The sequence below is a fragment of the Juglans regia genome, chromosome 15 (genome assembly GCF_001411555.2).
Source record: "Juglans regia cultivar Chandler chromosome 15, Walnut 2.0, whole genome shotgun sequence".
NCBI classification, from domain to species: domain Eukaryota; kingdom Viridiplantae; phylum Streptophyta; class Magnoliopsida; order Fagales; family Juglandaceae; genus Juglans; species Juglans regia.
In genome coordinates, this window is record NC_049915.1 from 14,223,826 (window position 1) to 14,239,175 (window position 15,350).

Sequence of the window (15,350 nt, forward strand, 5' to 3'; positions counted from 1 at the left end):
GATTGGACATAAACATAATTGCAGCTGTCTGCTACAGTTGTGTGAGCCCAAAAAAGGAGCTACAATTTCTCAAAGTATTCCATAATAGAGGAATAGGAAAACTCAGAACATTGACAGGCATTAACTCTGCAAGTGGTTCTTCTTTGAGTTCAACTTTGATCAATGGCAATCATGCAACTTTGATCAGTAGAATTTTTCTTGATTAGCTTCGAGCATAATTAAAGAGAAGCAAGAAAAAGATAAAAACAAGCAAGCAGTTCCATTAATTGTAAATTCCCAAGTGTTTTGTTTACATTTATATGAACTGAGACAAAGTATCATTTCACACTTCTAAGATAAAGCATTGAGGTAATAATAAGAATAAGGCTTATTCACCGTTCAATATGATTCAAGCAGTGGGATAGGAAGACTCCATGGCAATGCCGCAAAGACCTTCTTTAGCATCAATATCTCTTTTCATCCTTATGTATCCTTCTTCACCCCAACTGGTGCCCCATGAATTCTTCACCAACCAATACTTAGTTCCATCTTCTGCAGTTCCATAACCTACTGCTGTAACACCATGATCCAATTCTGTTCCACATTCTCCTGTGAAGACCCCACTTGAGTAAAACTGGAAGTCAGAGCCGCTAGCATCAATGGCAACTGAAACAGGTTGGTTGGCAACTGCTTTAAGCAGTTCCTTCTCATTGTTGGCAGGGACATCTTCATAGCCTGCGATCGTGGCTGCATGGGATGCTGCCTTGTTCTTGTTGCATGTTCCATCCACACCCTTGTAGGGATAATTTTCTTCAGTTGTAAGGCCTTTGTTCTGGATGATAAATTTAAATGCATCATCCATTAGACCACCTGCACAACCTTGGTCTTCACCGCTAGTGTCACAATCAACTACTTCTTGCTCTGAAAGAGAGACTGACTTTCCATTTGTGATGCTGGTGATCCCCTCCATGGCCGCAACCGCAGAAAATGCCCAACAACATCCTAAATTCATATTATAACACAAGGTACTCGTGTTAGGAAAAAAATCGTGGTCGGATCAAGATCTTCTCAAGTTTTTGTTCAAACTTGATGGGTTTAAATTAGATAGAGATAGACATGTAAAATGGGTTCCGCAACATTTATTTCTCATTTAATGACGTTCGAATACGGACATCAATAAATGTTGTAGAAACCACTTCATTGAGATCTTTTTTCCAAATGATCTACACATAATTATCTATACAACAAATTCAGAATTTAATGCAATTACCACATCTTCCTTGGTCCTTTATGGGTGTAACAGCTCCTTTCTTTCTCCAATCAATGCTAGATGGCACGGCAGTAACATTCTCATACCTAAATGCTGTCACTGGAGATGAAGTACTAGGATTGGAGGTCCTTTTGTATCCATTGTGAGAGGCTTGAAATTCTTCATTACTCTGATCAGCAAAGAGATTAACGCTCAGTTTATAAGGTCGGTTCCCAACACTGTTGAAAGACTCAATGTACTCAACATTGCGCTTGAAAATCTGGAAACGCATTTCCTTCTCTGTAATATCCTCATAACTGCGTCCATAGCGAGCCATCCATTGCTCATGCCTCTCCAACATGGAGGACGCTTCATGCAAGGTGCGGCAAGTGGCCTGGGAACTTGCCCAAATCCCCAGCAGTGCCAGGAAGATCAATCCCCTTGCAGTCGAGATCAAAGCCATATTCTTTCTCAAAGTACTGATCAATATGGCTACTTGAAATGCTGATTTTGCTTGTATTTGTGAATATGATTAGAGAAAAATGGCTATATATAGAACATTCATCAGGTTTTTGCTCTTCAAAACTAATCTTTTTACACCTTACTTGTACGTTGTTCAGCTCTTAATCAGCTCCGTGTACGTTGTTCTAACTTGGCATGCATCTTGCCTGCATGTGCTTATATATATACATATATATATCTATATATATGTATATATATATCTTTCATTACAAATTTACAATTTTATTAAATAAATAAATCAATCAGGATGGATATATGGTTTTGGAAGTAGTCATCATCAGGATAGTTGGGTTGCTTGTTTTGATGTTTGATGTGTCTGATATCGTTTCTAGCTTGTATATATATATTAATTCTTGCTCAATATGACAAAATATGGTCAGAATATTCTTGTGTTTGGTGCTTCCAATTCACTTATAAAAGAGGTTTGCCTTCAATTTTAACTTTAATGGGACCACTCCTTTGTTTCTTTTACCTGTTTGACTCAAAAATATTCAACTCCCTTCCGGAACAAATGTTCTACCGTGACTAATCTCTGCAAATTACCATGTATTTTGCAAAAAGTTTTGCTAAACAACTTTCACCACACTCCACACTCTATATTTTTTTAAATTTTTAATATATTTTTTTTAAAATTAAGTTTATTCTTTTTAAATTATTTCAAATTTTATATTCATTATTCATATAATAAATATTTGATAAAAGAAAAAAATAATAAAAATTAAAAATAATATGAAGTGTGGAGTGTTAAGATATTGTGAAGATTTTTTATTTTGCAAAATGAAAACTTAGGTCCTCTTTTATTAATATATATATATATAAATCGGTCCGGTCTGGTATTAGAAAAGGAAAATCGGAACCGAACCAATTTTAAGAAAAATGGAATTAATATCGGACCAATCCTGATACCGGACGAAACCCATCGGTCCGATTTATTAGTTCACCGGTTTCTTTTTCATCGCCGGCCGGCAGCCAACCCAATAACTTTCAGGCCAAGATTACGGCACTTTAGGGCATATAGAGAAAGTGAAATATATCAAGTAGGCTTCATAGCATGTATCATTAAATACTCGATAAATATTTTGAAACTAATTTTAATCCTAGGAAATTTAAATCCATAACCTTTTATATGTTTTATTCTATTAAGGTATTTAGCGTAAATATAGTATTTTTTCCCCTAATTTCTCAAAACCATAGCTAATTCATTACTTCCTCTTTTATACTCTTTAATCCTAAAAGGCAAAAATCAACGAGACCTGTAACAAATAAACTTGGAACTTCTCCCATTTTCTCGTGGGTGGTTGCTACATGCAACGTTGGTTGGTACCGAAAGCTGTACCGATAAGTGATTTTTTTAAAAATCATTTGTGTATTTTTTTAAAGGAAAATTATCATATGTCTCGTGAGTTTGTTCTCTCATTCTAATCGTTTATATATTTAATTTTTTTAATTTATTTTTTACTTAATGATTAAAAAAATAATTTTTAATATATTGATGTATTCTTTTTTAAATATTTAAAAATGTGAAAAAAAATTAAAATATACAATTTGTACTAGTGGGCAATGGACAGACCCAAAAGTTGGGCGGCACACTAACAACACTCTTTTTTAAAATATATTAAAAAAAATTAATATGTACTGCAGCTCCTTAGACGTAGACACATTGCCGAATTGTGTAAATCTTTATGTCGAGTGATTGATTTCTTGTTTTATTTTACTTTCTTGCATGTGATTGATTTCTTGTTTTACTTTACTTTCTTGCATAGTTTTCCCAACACTCTAGAGGAATTGACTTTGCATACAAATGATGCATAACCCTTGCTCTGCTCTTTATTTTACAAACCACATTAAACTCATAATCTCCGAAATAGCAGAGAGATCATTCTCCAAGACTTGAAAATTCAGTCATTGGTTTCAAAATTAAACTGAAATTAAGCCTCAGTTCCCATACAGGTTCTGGATCTAAGACGCCTTACACAAGACAAGAGACAGTGTTTGGATTACAGGGAGTGGTAGATTGTGATCAACTGCTTAGAAATCACACACACGCACATTTTAAAGTCAATGCAAGTATAGATATGTAGATAAAGATGCAGCTAAACTTATTGTATTTCACATTTACTTGTCATATTCCAAATATATTTAACGGCTTCAGTGACAAATTTGAGTCTGAGACAGGATTATGAACCTCCTTCAGATTTGTCCATCTCCCAATATTAGCTATTCTGTAAGTTAAGAGAATGAGTGACACTAGAAAACAATGAAGTAGCAACAAAACAGGGATCATATCAAGGTTACAAACTACCTGCATTTCCGGAGAATGGATGGCTGAGATACTATGCAATATACTAAGGAAAAGTGTTTGCTCACTTGCAATAAGGAGCTAGATTTGTGAATGAAAATACTATGCAGATGATTGATGAAAAATGTATTGGCACTTGAGCACCCTTTGATAAGCCATGTTTTCCAATCAACAAATCCTGAGAAAATACAGCTTGTTCTTTTTCCACTAGCCGTTTTCTTAGTTAGACCTGTGTAGCTCCAAGCAACAGACACGCTTCCCCAGCTAAACCAAGTGCAACACTACTAAAAACAATGAAAATGGTACTACTCCACAAGCTACTCCAAGATCTTGACCTAGTCTTCAGAAGTTCAATCAAAAGACACAAAAGGAGAAAGCATCATTGGCTTTGATAAGGTTATCCCATTTAAGCTTTCTATGTCAAACATCTGCTAGCGAAGTCCATCAAGTACAGAGGCAAAGACATTAATATTCTTACAGATGGACAAAAGAAAGCTCCAATGTGAATCAATTACTTATCTGTATTATGATACGTTTAGTGCATCAAACAGGAATGATATAAAATTACATAAGATCTGAAAGCTGCCAAAACATTGAAAATTTTTGGGAGCTCACAAAACAGAATTCTCCTAACCAAAAATTTATAGGACACGAGTAAACCATTTTTTTCAAATCATCACCTCTGGCACATTTTCATCAACTTAAAGGATCACCTCCACACAAGTTATGTACATTGAAAAGAAACTTGTCTTTTCAACATTTCTATACCTAGTTTTGCTAAGAACCTTCACAAAAATACTTTCGTCAATGGCCCGAATCGTTTGGGCTTGCCTCAAAACGGGCGGTATATCCTACTGTTATGGGCCTTATTGATCTCTGCCGCACCATTTCACAGTATTCAGGGTCTTCTAATTGCCCATCTGTTCTTATATACTGTATCATCTGATGATACATGGGGAAAAACCGCGCTTGGATGGATGCATAAGTGAAATATGGGATGAGAGAAGCGACCATCACAATCAATGTGAGGAGCCAAAAAAAGGGGGTTGGTGCACATGCTTCAATAAAGACCTTATATGCAGTTTTTGAAATGTTGGGGTCGATTGCTCCATATGCCAAGAGGAACATATACCAGAATATAGTACCACCCCAAATGAAGAGATGCTGTACATACGTGAAATAGTTTATGGATAGTGCCATCTGACAGTTCACCACCCACACAACACAAGTGTACATGGTGGTTCCAAGTATTTCCAATCCTACAACTTCCCCACCTTTACGAAAGGCTTGATGCTCCATTGCACGGATGCAAAAGAAGAATATCACAGTAGCGCCCAGCACCCCATTGAATGCCCAGCCAAGGATCCGTAACCAGCTAAATAGGATGTTTTGGACACCTTCTTGGTACAACAGAGGGAACTGCAAGGAATAGCTAGGAGGTGTTAATCTCAGTGCCCTTTACTACTAGGATGCAAATTTGAAGAAATTTAAAAACTTGCAGTAATGTTTCTAGTTTCAAGGACACCTTAAACTTCCTATGAATTTGGAAGGACAAAAGAAAAGCATCAATGCATGGGATTTACCTTAACACAAAGCCGTGCAGAGACATCCTGGTCAAAAACTCCTAAGGCTATCACAGGAAGCGACGTGAAGAAGACATTATAGAGTGAAAGATACCAATCATTGTATGTAGGTTGGCCCGAGAATGATGCATAAGCCTCAAAGAAGAAGAGAGTGAAGCCAAAAGCAATGTTCTTGTAAAAGAAATAGCATATCTGCCAAACAGAAAAAAAATGTCAAGCTGGACCCCCCTAAGAATTTTATTGAAAATGAATCTTCAGGCATTTTTCAAATGTATTTCTCCATTTCATTTAAAACTAAGTGAAAATGTTTCCCAATTGAGTTAGAGATTCAGTTTAAAAGCATATCTTTTAAAATTTCGAGTAATACCATTGATGAGATCCTTCTGTAACACCAATGTCCGTGCACAAGAAGCAAGCGCTCCAAATACCGGAACTGAGCAATTGCAATGTCACTTGACATGACTGCCTGGAATTTGGAAAGTATTTTTCAGAAAGGACAACAGAAAATATGAAATAAATGATAAATTTTTTTATAAGTAAAAATAAATGATAAATGGGCATAAATGATGCAAAAAGAAACATTCGAGCAATATGAATTTACCTGCATTCCCTCAACACCACTGATTCCAACTCCAATATCTGCTTCTTGAAGCATTCCTACATCATTTGCTCCATCACCAATTGCTAGAGTTGTGTTACCTGTTGTAATTTTGACCAGTCTAGTAACCTGCATTATCAAATATCACCCTTTTAGAATAAGTTTTCCCCAACATTGATAGGAACCTAGAACTACAAGAATGTTTGACTGCTTTTACATATATTTGGATATTTAATTAGTAGGATACGAAACAAGGTCCTTTGAAGCAAATTGACAAAAATGCTTTTATCATTAATGTTAGTTAAAGTGGGGAAAATCCCCTTTTTGCAAATGAAAGAGGAAAGCAACAAATTACACATGCTGAGGAGCCCATCACTAGCCAGAGGGATGTTATGGAAAATGAACTTTGTGAGACATGATTCTTAATTCAATAGGGTTCATAAAGGATTCTGTTGTGCTTACTTGTGTCAAAGACCATACTAAAAATCTATGAATATGCAAAAGTTTGAGCTAAATACAAGATACAAAAAACAAAAACAAAAGGAGAACTTACAAGTGCTTTTTGTTTGGGAGAAGAACGGCAGCAAATAACGGATGCACAGCCAAGGGCAAGCTCTAAAAACATGTCCTTGACATCATACTCTAAAGCAAAGGCGAGTGACTTCCCATCAATGATCAAAGCCAGTGCCCCTGAGTTTTGAGTTGATGTGGAAAGCAGTTTTTTCCCCTCACTTATCTGGTGGCGAACATTTTCCTTAAATGCCTAAGAATCAGCAAAATCCCATCAAGTTCACAAACAGATTACAAATTCGTACAATGATTTGTTAGGGCTGTCAAATATTAGCTAGAATCCTACTTCAGAGTCTTTTTGAATGCCCAATGCATATGTGTCCGATACTGTTTTCGGCAGTGCAACTTGCAGTGCATATATTATTTAGTTTCAAAGCAGGTGGTTTGGACCCTTCTGCAATTGAAACAAAGAAGTTCAATTCATTTTTTTTTATGCTCTATCTCCATATTCATTAGTCCTATGGTCTGTTTCTAGCATGTCCTAACCCCTGCAACCGATGAACAAAAGATTTTATTCCTAATAGCTGGTGGTCTCGCTACTTCCTGCTCTTTCTGATTATCAAACATAGTTCCCTTTGTACTGCATCAATTTCTCAGAAGATCCAAAGTATCTTTTTTGTTTCTCCCAGTTTTATGATATATCAATTAGAAATTGATAAAAACTTGCACTGGAACATCATGAATTCATTGGCCCTAATTTTCAGAAATTTCATAAATGTTTTGCTAAGGAAACATTACAGTTGATGGGGCTTTTATACGGTATGAATGCTCCTAAGAAATAGGTTTCCTGAGAATGATTAGAGACATGACAGATTCTCTTGGAAACAAGCACATTCCACCTAGAAGAACAGAAATTACAATAAATGTTCTGCAAAGCTTGTAACCATTCTTAAAGTTGATATGACAAGCACTAAATAATACAGGTATATCGTGATCATTCCATATTTAGATTTTTTTTTACCATTCTAGGTTATCCATGTTAATGATTAACATGATAAAATAGTTAAAAGATAAAATAAAATAACACAAAACAACCAATACAATTCAGATTTACCTCAGCAACAGTAGTCTTGTCCCCCACTTTTTCCAGCGCTTTGATTTCCTGTGTCTCAGAGCTGATTACTATTTGCTTCATTCCTTGTCTAAGCAAACTACATGCAAAGCTGCAAAAGTAGAAGATTAATGAGAACAGAAAACCAAAAAGTGAAATCAGAAATATTTTCTTATTGCAGTCAACGTCTACCGACAATCAAAGTCATCCACTAACTGTACCCAATATTGATTGCAGTCTCCATTTTATCTCCTGTCAAAACCCATATCTTGATTCCAGCCTGTGCAAGCCTGTCAATGCATTCAGGAACCTATCCAGCACAGAGAAATAAATATTAATCTCAAATTGATGAACATCTAAACATTTTACAGAAATGAATGACTTGTTTTGTTTAGAATAGCAATTTCAATTTTTTTAAGAATTTAAAATGAGTTTATGTCAAAGCAGGAATTTAGTCGGTGTTAGGATTTGCAACAATGAGCTTAGGATGTAAAAGTAAATAAATATTGACTTCTCAGCACTAGTTTTACCAACCAGTTTTTTTAACACTACAAATGAGTTTATTCACTGTAAAATGCTATTTCATTTGCATGGGTTTCAAGTCTCTTCATTGCTTTAATTTCTTAAACCTACCCCATTTTGAAGTTTGTCTTCAACTGCAGTGGCACCAAGAAGAATCAAATCCTTCTCAATCTTTTCTGCCACTCCATCCATCATTTCCTCACGATCTGCACTCACTGAGATTTTGGCCTTATTAAATTCTGTGTTGAACTCATTGGATTCTTCCTCATCCAGTTCTCGATATGCAAGTACCAACGTCCTCAAACCAGCATCAGCATACTCATTAATGTGCTCCTTAGTCTTTTCTTCAAATTCCCTTCCATTCTTTGCAAGTCTTTCAAACATGACGCTGATAGAGAGATAAATTAGAAATAATATAATGTGTTGAAGTCCAAATAAATTTGCAAATTTTAACCACCAACATAGTGATTCTTTTCTGTTATTTTTGTTTTCTCCTTATTTTTGTTGTAGTTTAGCATCTATACCATTATCAGAAAGACAAACTACATTCTGCAATTTATGATGGCACAACAGAGTTTGTATGATGATTATAGCATACTCTAAATAATTTTTCAAGTTTTTGAGAGATGCTTATCTTTACGAACCTGTCAGCACCTTTACAAAGGAGTAGTATCCTTCCGTCCTCCTTTCTTACAATCACAGACATTCGCTTTCTTGAGCTACTAAATTCCAGGATATTCAATAGTTTGTAAGACCTGTTAAGATGAATTATGCTCTTGAAGCCAAAAATCTCCCAAATGTAGAGTTACTACTTACTACCATGAGCAGAAGAGACCAGAAATATCACCCATGCTACTGGCAGCTAAAATTAAGTGGGTGAGCCAATATATGTGCCATAGCAGATAAGGAATTGCTTACCATCATAAAATGTGAATACCAGAAAATATTTAAGTGCAAGAGACTGACCTTTCAACTTTACTGCTTGAGATGGGATCAAATTCATGCAGTGAGATGCTTGTTCGAGTCCTCTCATGAAATTCAAACCCCAGTTCTCTTGCTGCAATCACAAAAGCTGCCTCATCTGGTGATTCAGCTTCATAAGAAATTTTTCCTGTTTCTTCATCAACTTCAGGTATTGCAGTATGGCAGATGGCAAGTAACTGCAGGAACTTCTGTATTACATCAGCTCGAGGCTCACTGACCCAACTATCATTTGTGATCCTTTCATCTATGAAGTTAAACCCTTTAGTGGATGTCCTTGCTTCAGTGGAATCCTCAACCGGGCCCTCTTCATCTGTCACCTCTTGAGCTAAAGGTGACCCATTTCTCCCAGCAAGAGCTCTCTCAACTTCCGTAACTCCACGCCCGTAAGCATTCCCAGCCACAGAACACTTCATGAATTCCATTGAGTTGCAAGTCAAAGTTCCAGTCTTATCAGAAAGTATAGTGTTAACTTGGCCGAGTTCTTCATTCAAATTTGAGGTACGTGCACGTGCTGGCTTGTCAGCTTCTTCATAATACATGTGTAGATCTTGATTGATAAATACACTTTGAAGAACTTTGACAATTTCTATAGAAACATATAAGGAAATGGGAATTAAATAACCATACAACATAAGGGCAGTCAAAAAGTGCAAAATTGCTGCAACCGGTGCTCTCTTTGGGTTATAGTACTTTGTTGTCTCATCTGGTCCAAGGTACCATCTTGTGATCCTTTCATTTTCAAGGTCCTCCCTGGTTAAAATTCCAAAGAAAATTGATCCAATAAAAGACATCAACACTATGATGGAAAACAAGAAGTAGACAATCTTATCCATCCTTTTCTCAATTTTACTCCTCTTGGAAGGAGGAGCAGTTGAATTTTGCATAAGCTTTGTATCATGGCCTGTAAAGACTACCACCCCATAAATAAAATCTGTGTTTCGGAGTTTTGAGCCCCTAAGCAGGAGCTGCTGAGGCGCAAGAGGGTGCTCTTGTTTCTCAAGATGCAAACCTCCTACAAAAGAGTATAAGTTTGCATTTGGATCTTCACATTTTATCACAGCCTTGAAATTTTGGAAGCTCGAGTCTTCATGGAAGTTTGAAGTTGCATCCAATGCTTGTTTTAATTTCAAACTGGTTTCTCCATCTAGATTCGTAGTCTCAACGAAGCAAGTTTCTTCCTCATAACTTGAAGAAAGCAAGATGAGATCAGCAGGAAAAAATTCATCCTTTTGCACCCTCACTATATCTCCAACTTTCAAATCCATCCATTTAGCATTATCAAACATGCCATCACTGTGGTGCACTTTAACCTTTCTATTATTCACCTCAATATCCTGATAACATTTTTGTTGAGATGATTATGAACTTAAGGATAAATCACAAAATAAATCACAAAATAGTTGAAACATCTAGTTATTAGAAATCAAAAGATGGAAGAGAATAAATAGTATTTCTAGGACCAACTGCAAATTTTGAAGTTATTATCAAGTATATTTCCTGTAAAAGTAATAGGGAAAGAAACAAATTATAAATGAAATATATTTAAAAAAAAAATGCAATATTGGCATCGGAGTTCTGCAGCCAGTAGAAACAGCCAGAATTAATCACTGACCCAAAACCCCATTTCATATGAAACAAAATTATCAAAATATCTTGTAAGGATGCAAGATTAGTCAATTTTACAATTAGAGCCCCTTGGAATTATCAAAACTACAAGAACTTTCCCCTCACTAAGAATATGGAATACCATTCACCACCCTGCCATACTAAATCCGGGCAATTAACCAATATAAAACCCTGGCAACCTATATGGATCTTCTTTCAAGAAGTCTCCCATAACAGAAAAATTAGCACAGCTCTGAAAAATTGTGTCTAAAGCATGAACAACTTTGAAGCACCAAAAATTGCAGAATTCCCCCATATTCTTCAACATGTTCCGAATATATTTCAGTGAATTCAGTTTGTTGTATTTAAAAGTCAAAGGGTGCTATACTAAAGAACATAGAGTCGCATCCAAGATAGCATTGACATCTTTGGGTTACCTGCTTTTTACGCTTCCAATCTTCAAGTGCTTCTTTCCCCATTGTCACTCCAATCACAACAACAAGAGGAAGAACATTACTCACATCTGAGTAAGGAGAGAGTGGTGTGAAAGACAATATTGCACAGATGAGAAAATACATATTTGCAACCCGCCTGAATTGCTCAAACAATGATTTGGGGAAGAACATGGCAAGTGTATATTTGGTAGTTCGGACATAATTGCTGCCATAATTGAGTACAGCAGCCTCAAAGCAGTCAGGATCGTTGCAATAGACTACTCTTGAGAAGCCAGGACCTCCAATCAGTGAGTGTTCACCTTTGAATGATGCCCTCCCACATGAGCAGGCATGGATTCTTCTAAAATGTTGCTTCCTTCTTCTACCAGTAGCCATTTTCTGCTTCTATCACAAATTCTTCAAACTCAAACAGACCCACCAAATAGATCAACAACTTTGTGCCCCCCAAAAAAAAAAGATATATATATATATATATATAATTCCTGAGACTTAAGCTTTAAAGAAGAAGCTTCAGGCTTCGCAATTGATGACAGATGAAACAACCAAAAAGTTGACTAAATTTCGAGGGGAAAAAAGGAACATAAATGTATCTGTCTTGGAAGTAAAATTCCCAGAATCAAGCCAAGAAAAAAAAAACCCAGAATCAAGACCCTTAAATCTCATGCAACTAATAAAAAACCAGCATGGATCACGATTTATATCTGGAGATTCAATGAAACAGGACAAAAGACTCGGAAATCTGTCTTGCTCTCGCTTTGTTCTTTTTCTGGGTAACAAGCTATAGACCTGAATACTATATATCCAGGCTTGACGTATAGCCAGCTGCAAAAGACTATTAACGTGAACGTGGGTTTCCGCCCTCATATAAAACTCAACTACTGCAATGACAATCTTCTTAAGAAATAACGACAAAAACAAAAAACCAAAAAATAATGAACAAAAAAATAAAACCAACACAGTAGAAACTTATTCGAATAAAAAAATGGAAACTTCCAACAGCTTATCATCAACTGTTCGGATAGAGTTTGTATAGGAGTAAGAAATGATACTTGCAGTCGTGAGCGTGCAGTCGCCGTGCAGTCGCTTTGAAAAAAATGAATAAATAAGGGACCCACCTGAAAGGAAATTAATTTTTTAATAGTAAACCTCACTCTTTTTCAAAGTGACTGCACGGCGTTTGCGCATTCCACGACTGTATGTAGCATTGCTCAAGTATTATAATTGCCAACAGTTAGATTTTAAATTTAACTGATAAAAAAAATATGGAAAAAAAAAAAAAAAAACATTCGAGTGCTGGTCAAGTCTTCTAGAAGTCAACGAAAAGCGGCGGCGGAATCTGGCTTGACGATTAGCTCAGAAACCAATATGCTGACATTCTGGGTCTGCATTCCTATGCCAATGATGAACCAAGAAATTATTCCAAACTTTCTTACCAAGAAGAGCTGCAGATAGAACGAGGTTGCCGGAGAAGGACATGAACAGTTTTTAAAAGACAGTTACTTGCGCGTGTACGCGAGCGTGAATTAAAGAGAGAGAGAGAGTACGGATTCATTCCCACAGATTAAAGAGAAGAGAAATGCTTTGGTCCCGAATTCGGGACCTAAAAAGTATCGAATGATTTTTTTTTTTTTTTGTGATTAAAAAATATTTTTTAATAATATTGTAAATTTTTTTATATTTTAAAAAATATTTATAATAATTAAAAAAATATATAAAATAAAATATACTGTTCGATAACTTAATTCGAAATAATTTTTCGATTCCTCTAACAAAACTCCAGATTAAATTCATTACATTTTTTTATAGGTGGCATTTATCTTTGGTCGATGAGTTCGTTTTTTGTTAACTTATTTTGTTTTTTTTAGGATATTTTTTTTTAAAATATAAGTTAAATAATAAATTTTTTTTATATTTAAATTATTTTGATAAATGATAATTTTATATGATATCAAAACTTATTTAATTTCTTTTTAGTAGAATATATGTCTTTGACGTGGCCACCACAAGAAATGCAGAGGCATTGTAGCAACGTCCGTAAATTAAATAATTAAATTTATATTTTTTCATCCATTTAAATTTTGAAATAAACGATTATTTTATATTATTCAATATGCTTTTATGCTATCATTTAATCAAAAGAATTTTGTTTTCTTATTTGGTTTTTTATTTATCTTTTACTTGTTAAGATAAATATCAGAAGAAATACTGATCTTTGATCAATGATTTATTTTTTACTCTTCCATAAACTTGTTTTGGTTTTCTTTTACTATATACTTTTTTATTATACTTAGTTCAATGGACTTCTATGCTACCATGTAGTCAAAAAATTATTGTATTACTATTTTCTTTATATTTATTTTTTATTTTTTGAAATAAATAAAAGAAATATTTCAAAACGTCTTATGCAATTCAAAGAAAAATATATGGGAAAAAAATCATTTCGGCTAAATTCCTAGAAAAAAAAAAAAAATCGTTTGCCTCTCCTTCCAAATAATTAGAATCCTAACAATCATATTATTAAGATTAATACTACTACGTCTTTCTCGTTATACCGATTATTTTATCTTATTGACGTGGTACCACCATGTAATGTCAATTGGTTTATTAAAAAAAACTAAAAGCATAAACATAAAAACGTTAGAGAGAATCTAGATTTCAGTCTTTTTCTTTTTATGCTTTTGGATACTATTTTATTTTAAATATATGTTTTTACTTTTTTTTAATAAATCATACGATTCTAAGTGATGGTGCCACATGCATCAGACAAATGAAGTGATGAGTATATATAATCGAGACGACATAATAATATTTATCTGTTATTAAAATAGAATACACTGTAAACTTGAAAATAGAATAATTATAAGATGAAAGATTTAAAGTTGAAATCTAATTTAATATAATTTGATAAGAATCATAGCCACCCATTAAAAACGAGGCAGCACATGAATGCATGCATATGTCGATTCATGTTTGTCTTCTTCTTTGGAAAAATATGAGGGATTGACCAAATAAAATAAAAACAGATATGATGGAGTATGGAATTGGTCAAAAATATAAAAAGATAGTCTTTTGGATTTTTTTTATAAAAAATTAGTGATTGAAAATTACTGAATTTATTATTTAATTGATAGTATGTATGAGTCATATATAACGTTAAACATTGAAGATTCTATACTTTATAATATCTATATAATATTTGTTTAATTTGTTTCTGATTATAAGCCACATCGATCATCCACTCTTGAATAAAATCATTCATGATCATCTAAATTTTAGAATAATTTAAATGCTCAAATCAATAAATATTAGAAAATATAGAATGAAAACTTCGAGATATTTTGTATGTTTTTTTTTTTTTTTTTTATGAAGTCCCACTTTCTCTGTATATATGATTTAGAAATAATATATACAGTTTTAGATTGTATAAGTTTTGTGTAAAAATATAATTGAATAAATCTGAAACTCACATAAAAAATTATTTTTTTAATAATAAATCTTATTTTTTTAAAAAAAATACGTGAAATTTACACATTGATCCAAAACTGTATCTAGTATTACTCTTCTAAAAAATCTAAAATAACTTTTTCTACACGTTACACTTAGGAGGTTGGAATAGATATCCCATTTCATATGACCCTTGACTTTTCTTTTCTCATATTTTTTTTTTTTTTAAATAATCTTAATCTCGTTTATTTTCGTAGATGAGATAAGATAAGAGAAAATAAGTTGAGATTAAAGTTAAAAAATTTAATAAAATATTATTAGAATATATTTTTTTAATATTATTTTTATTTTAAAATTTGAAAAAATTAAATTATTTATTTTATTTTATATTAAAATTTAGAAAAATTGTAATATAGACAACGTTATCTTACTCAATCATGATGTATTCTCGGAATCTAAGCAAAGCATCATGGGAGTGAGATTCTTTTA

At 33.9% G+C, this 15,350-nt stretch overlaps 2 protein-coding genes across 2 annotated transcripts; both read right to left on the reverse strand.

The window, feature by feature from the left end:
• Window positions 1-234: 234 nt before the first annotated feature.
• On the reverse strand, window positions 235-1,771 carry LOC108986695 (senescence-specific cysteine protease SAG39-like). The gene is made up of 2 exons (XM_018959406.2): window positions 1,250-1,771; window positions 235-981 (listed from the first exon to the last, which is right to left on the reverse strand). Exons 1-2 carry the CDS (start codon window positions 1,689-1,691, stop codon window positions 389-391), a joined length of 1,035 nt encoding a protein of 344 aa, XP_018814951.1. The 5' UTR covers window positions 1,692-1,771; the 3' UTR covers window positions 235-388.
• Window positions 1,772-4,185: 2,414 nt separating this feature from the next.
• On the reverse strand, window positions 4,186-12,362 carry LOC108986694 (putative phospholipid-transporting ATPase 9). The gene is made up of 11 exons (XM_018959404.2): window positions 11,400-12,362; window positions 9,340-10,691; window positions 9,018-9,128; window positions 8,485-8,761; window positions 8,073-8,161; window positions 7,855-7,963; window positions 6,784-6,993; window positions 6,234-6,359; window positions 6,000-6,098; window positions 5,633-5,824; window positions 4,186-5,468 (listed from the first exon to the last, which is right to left on the reverse strand). The coding sequence occupies exons 1-11, from the start codon at window positions 11,790-11,792 to the stop codon at window positions 4,854-4,856; spliced, it is 3,573 nt and encodes a 1,190-aa protein (XP_018814949.1). The 5' UTR covers window positions 11,793-12,362; the 3' UTR covers window positions 4,186-4,853.
• Window positions 12,363-15,350: the final 2,988 nt, after the last annotated feature.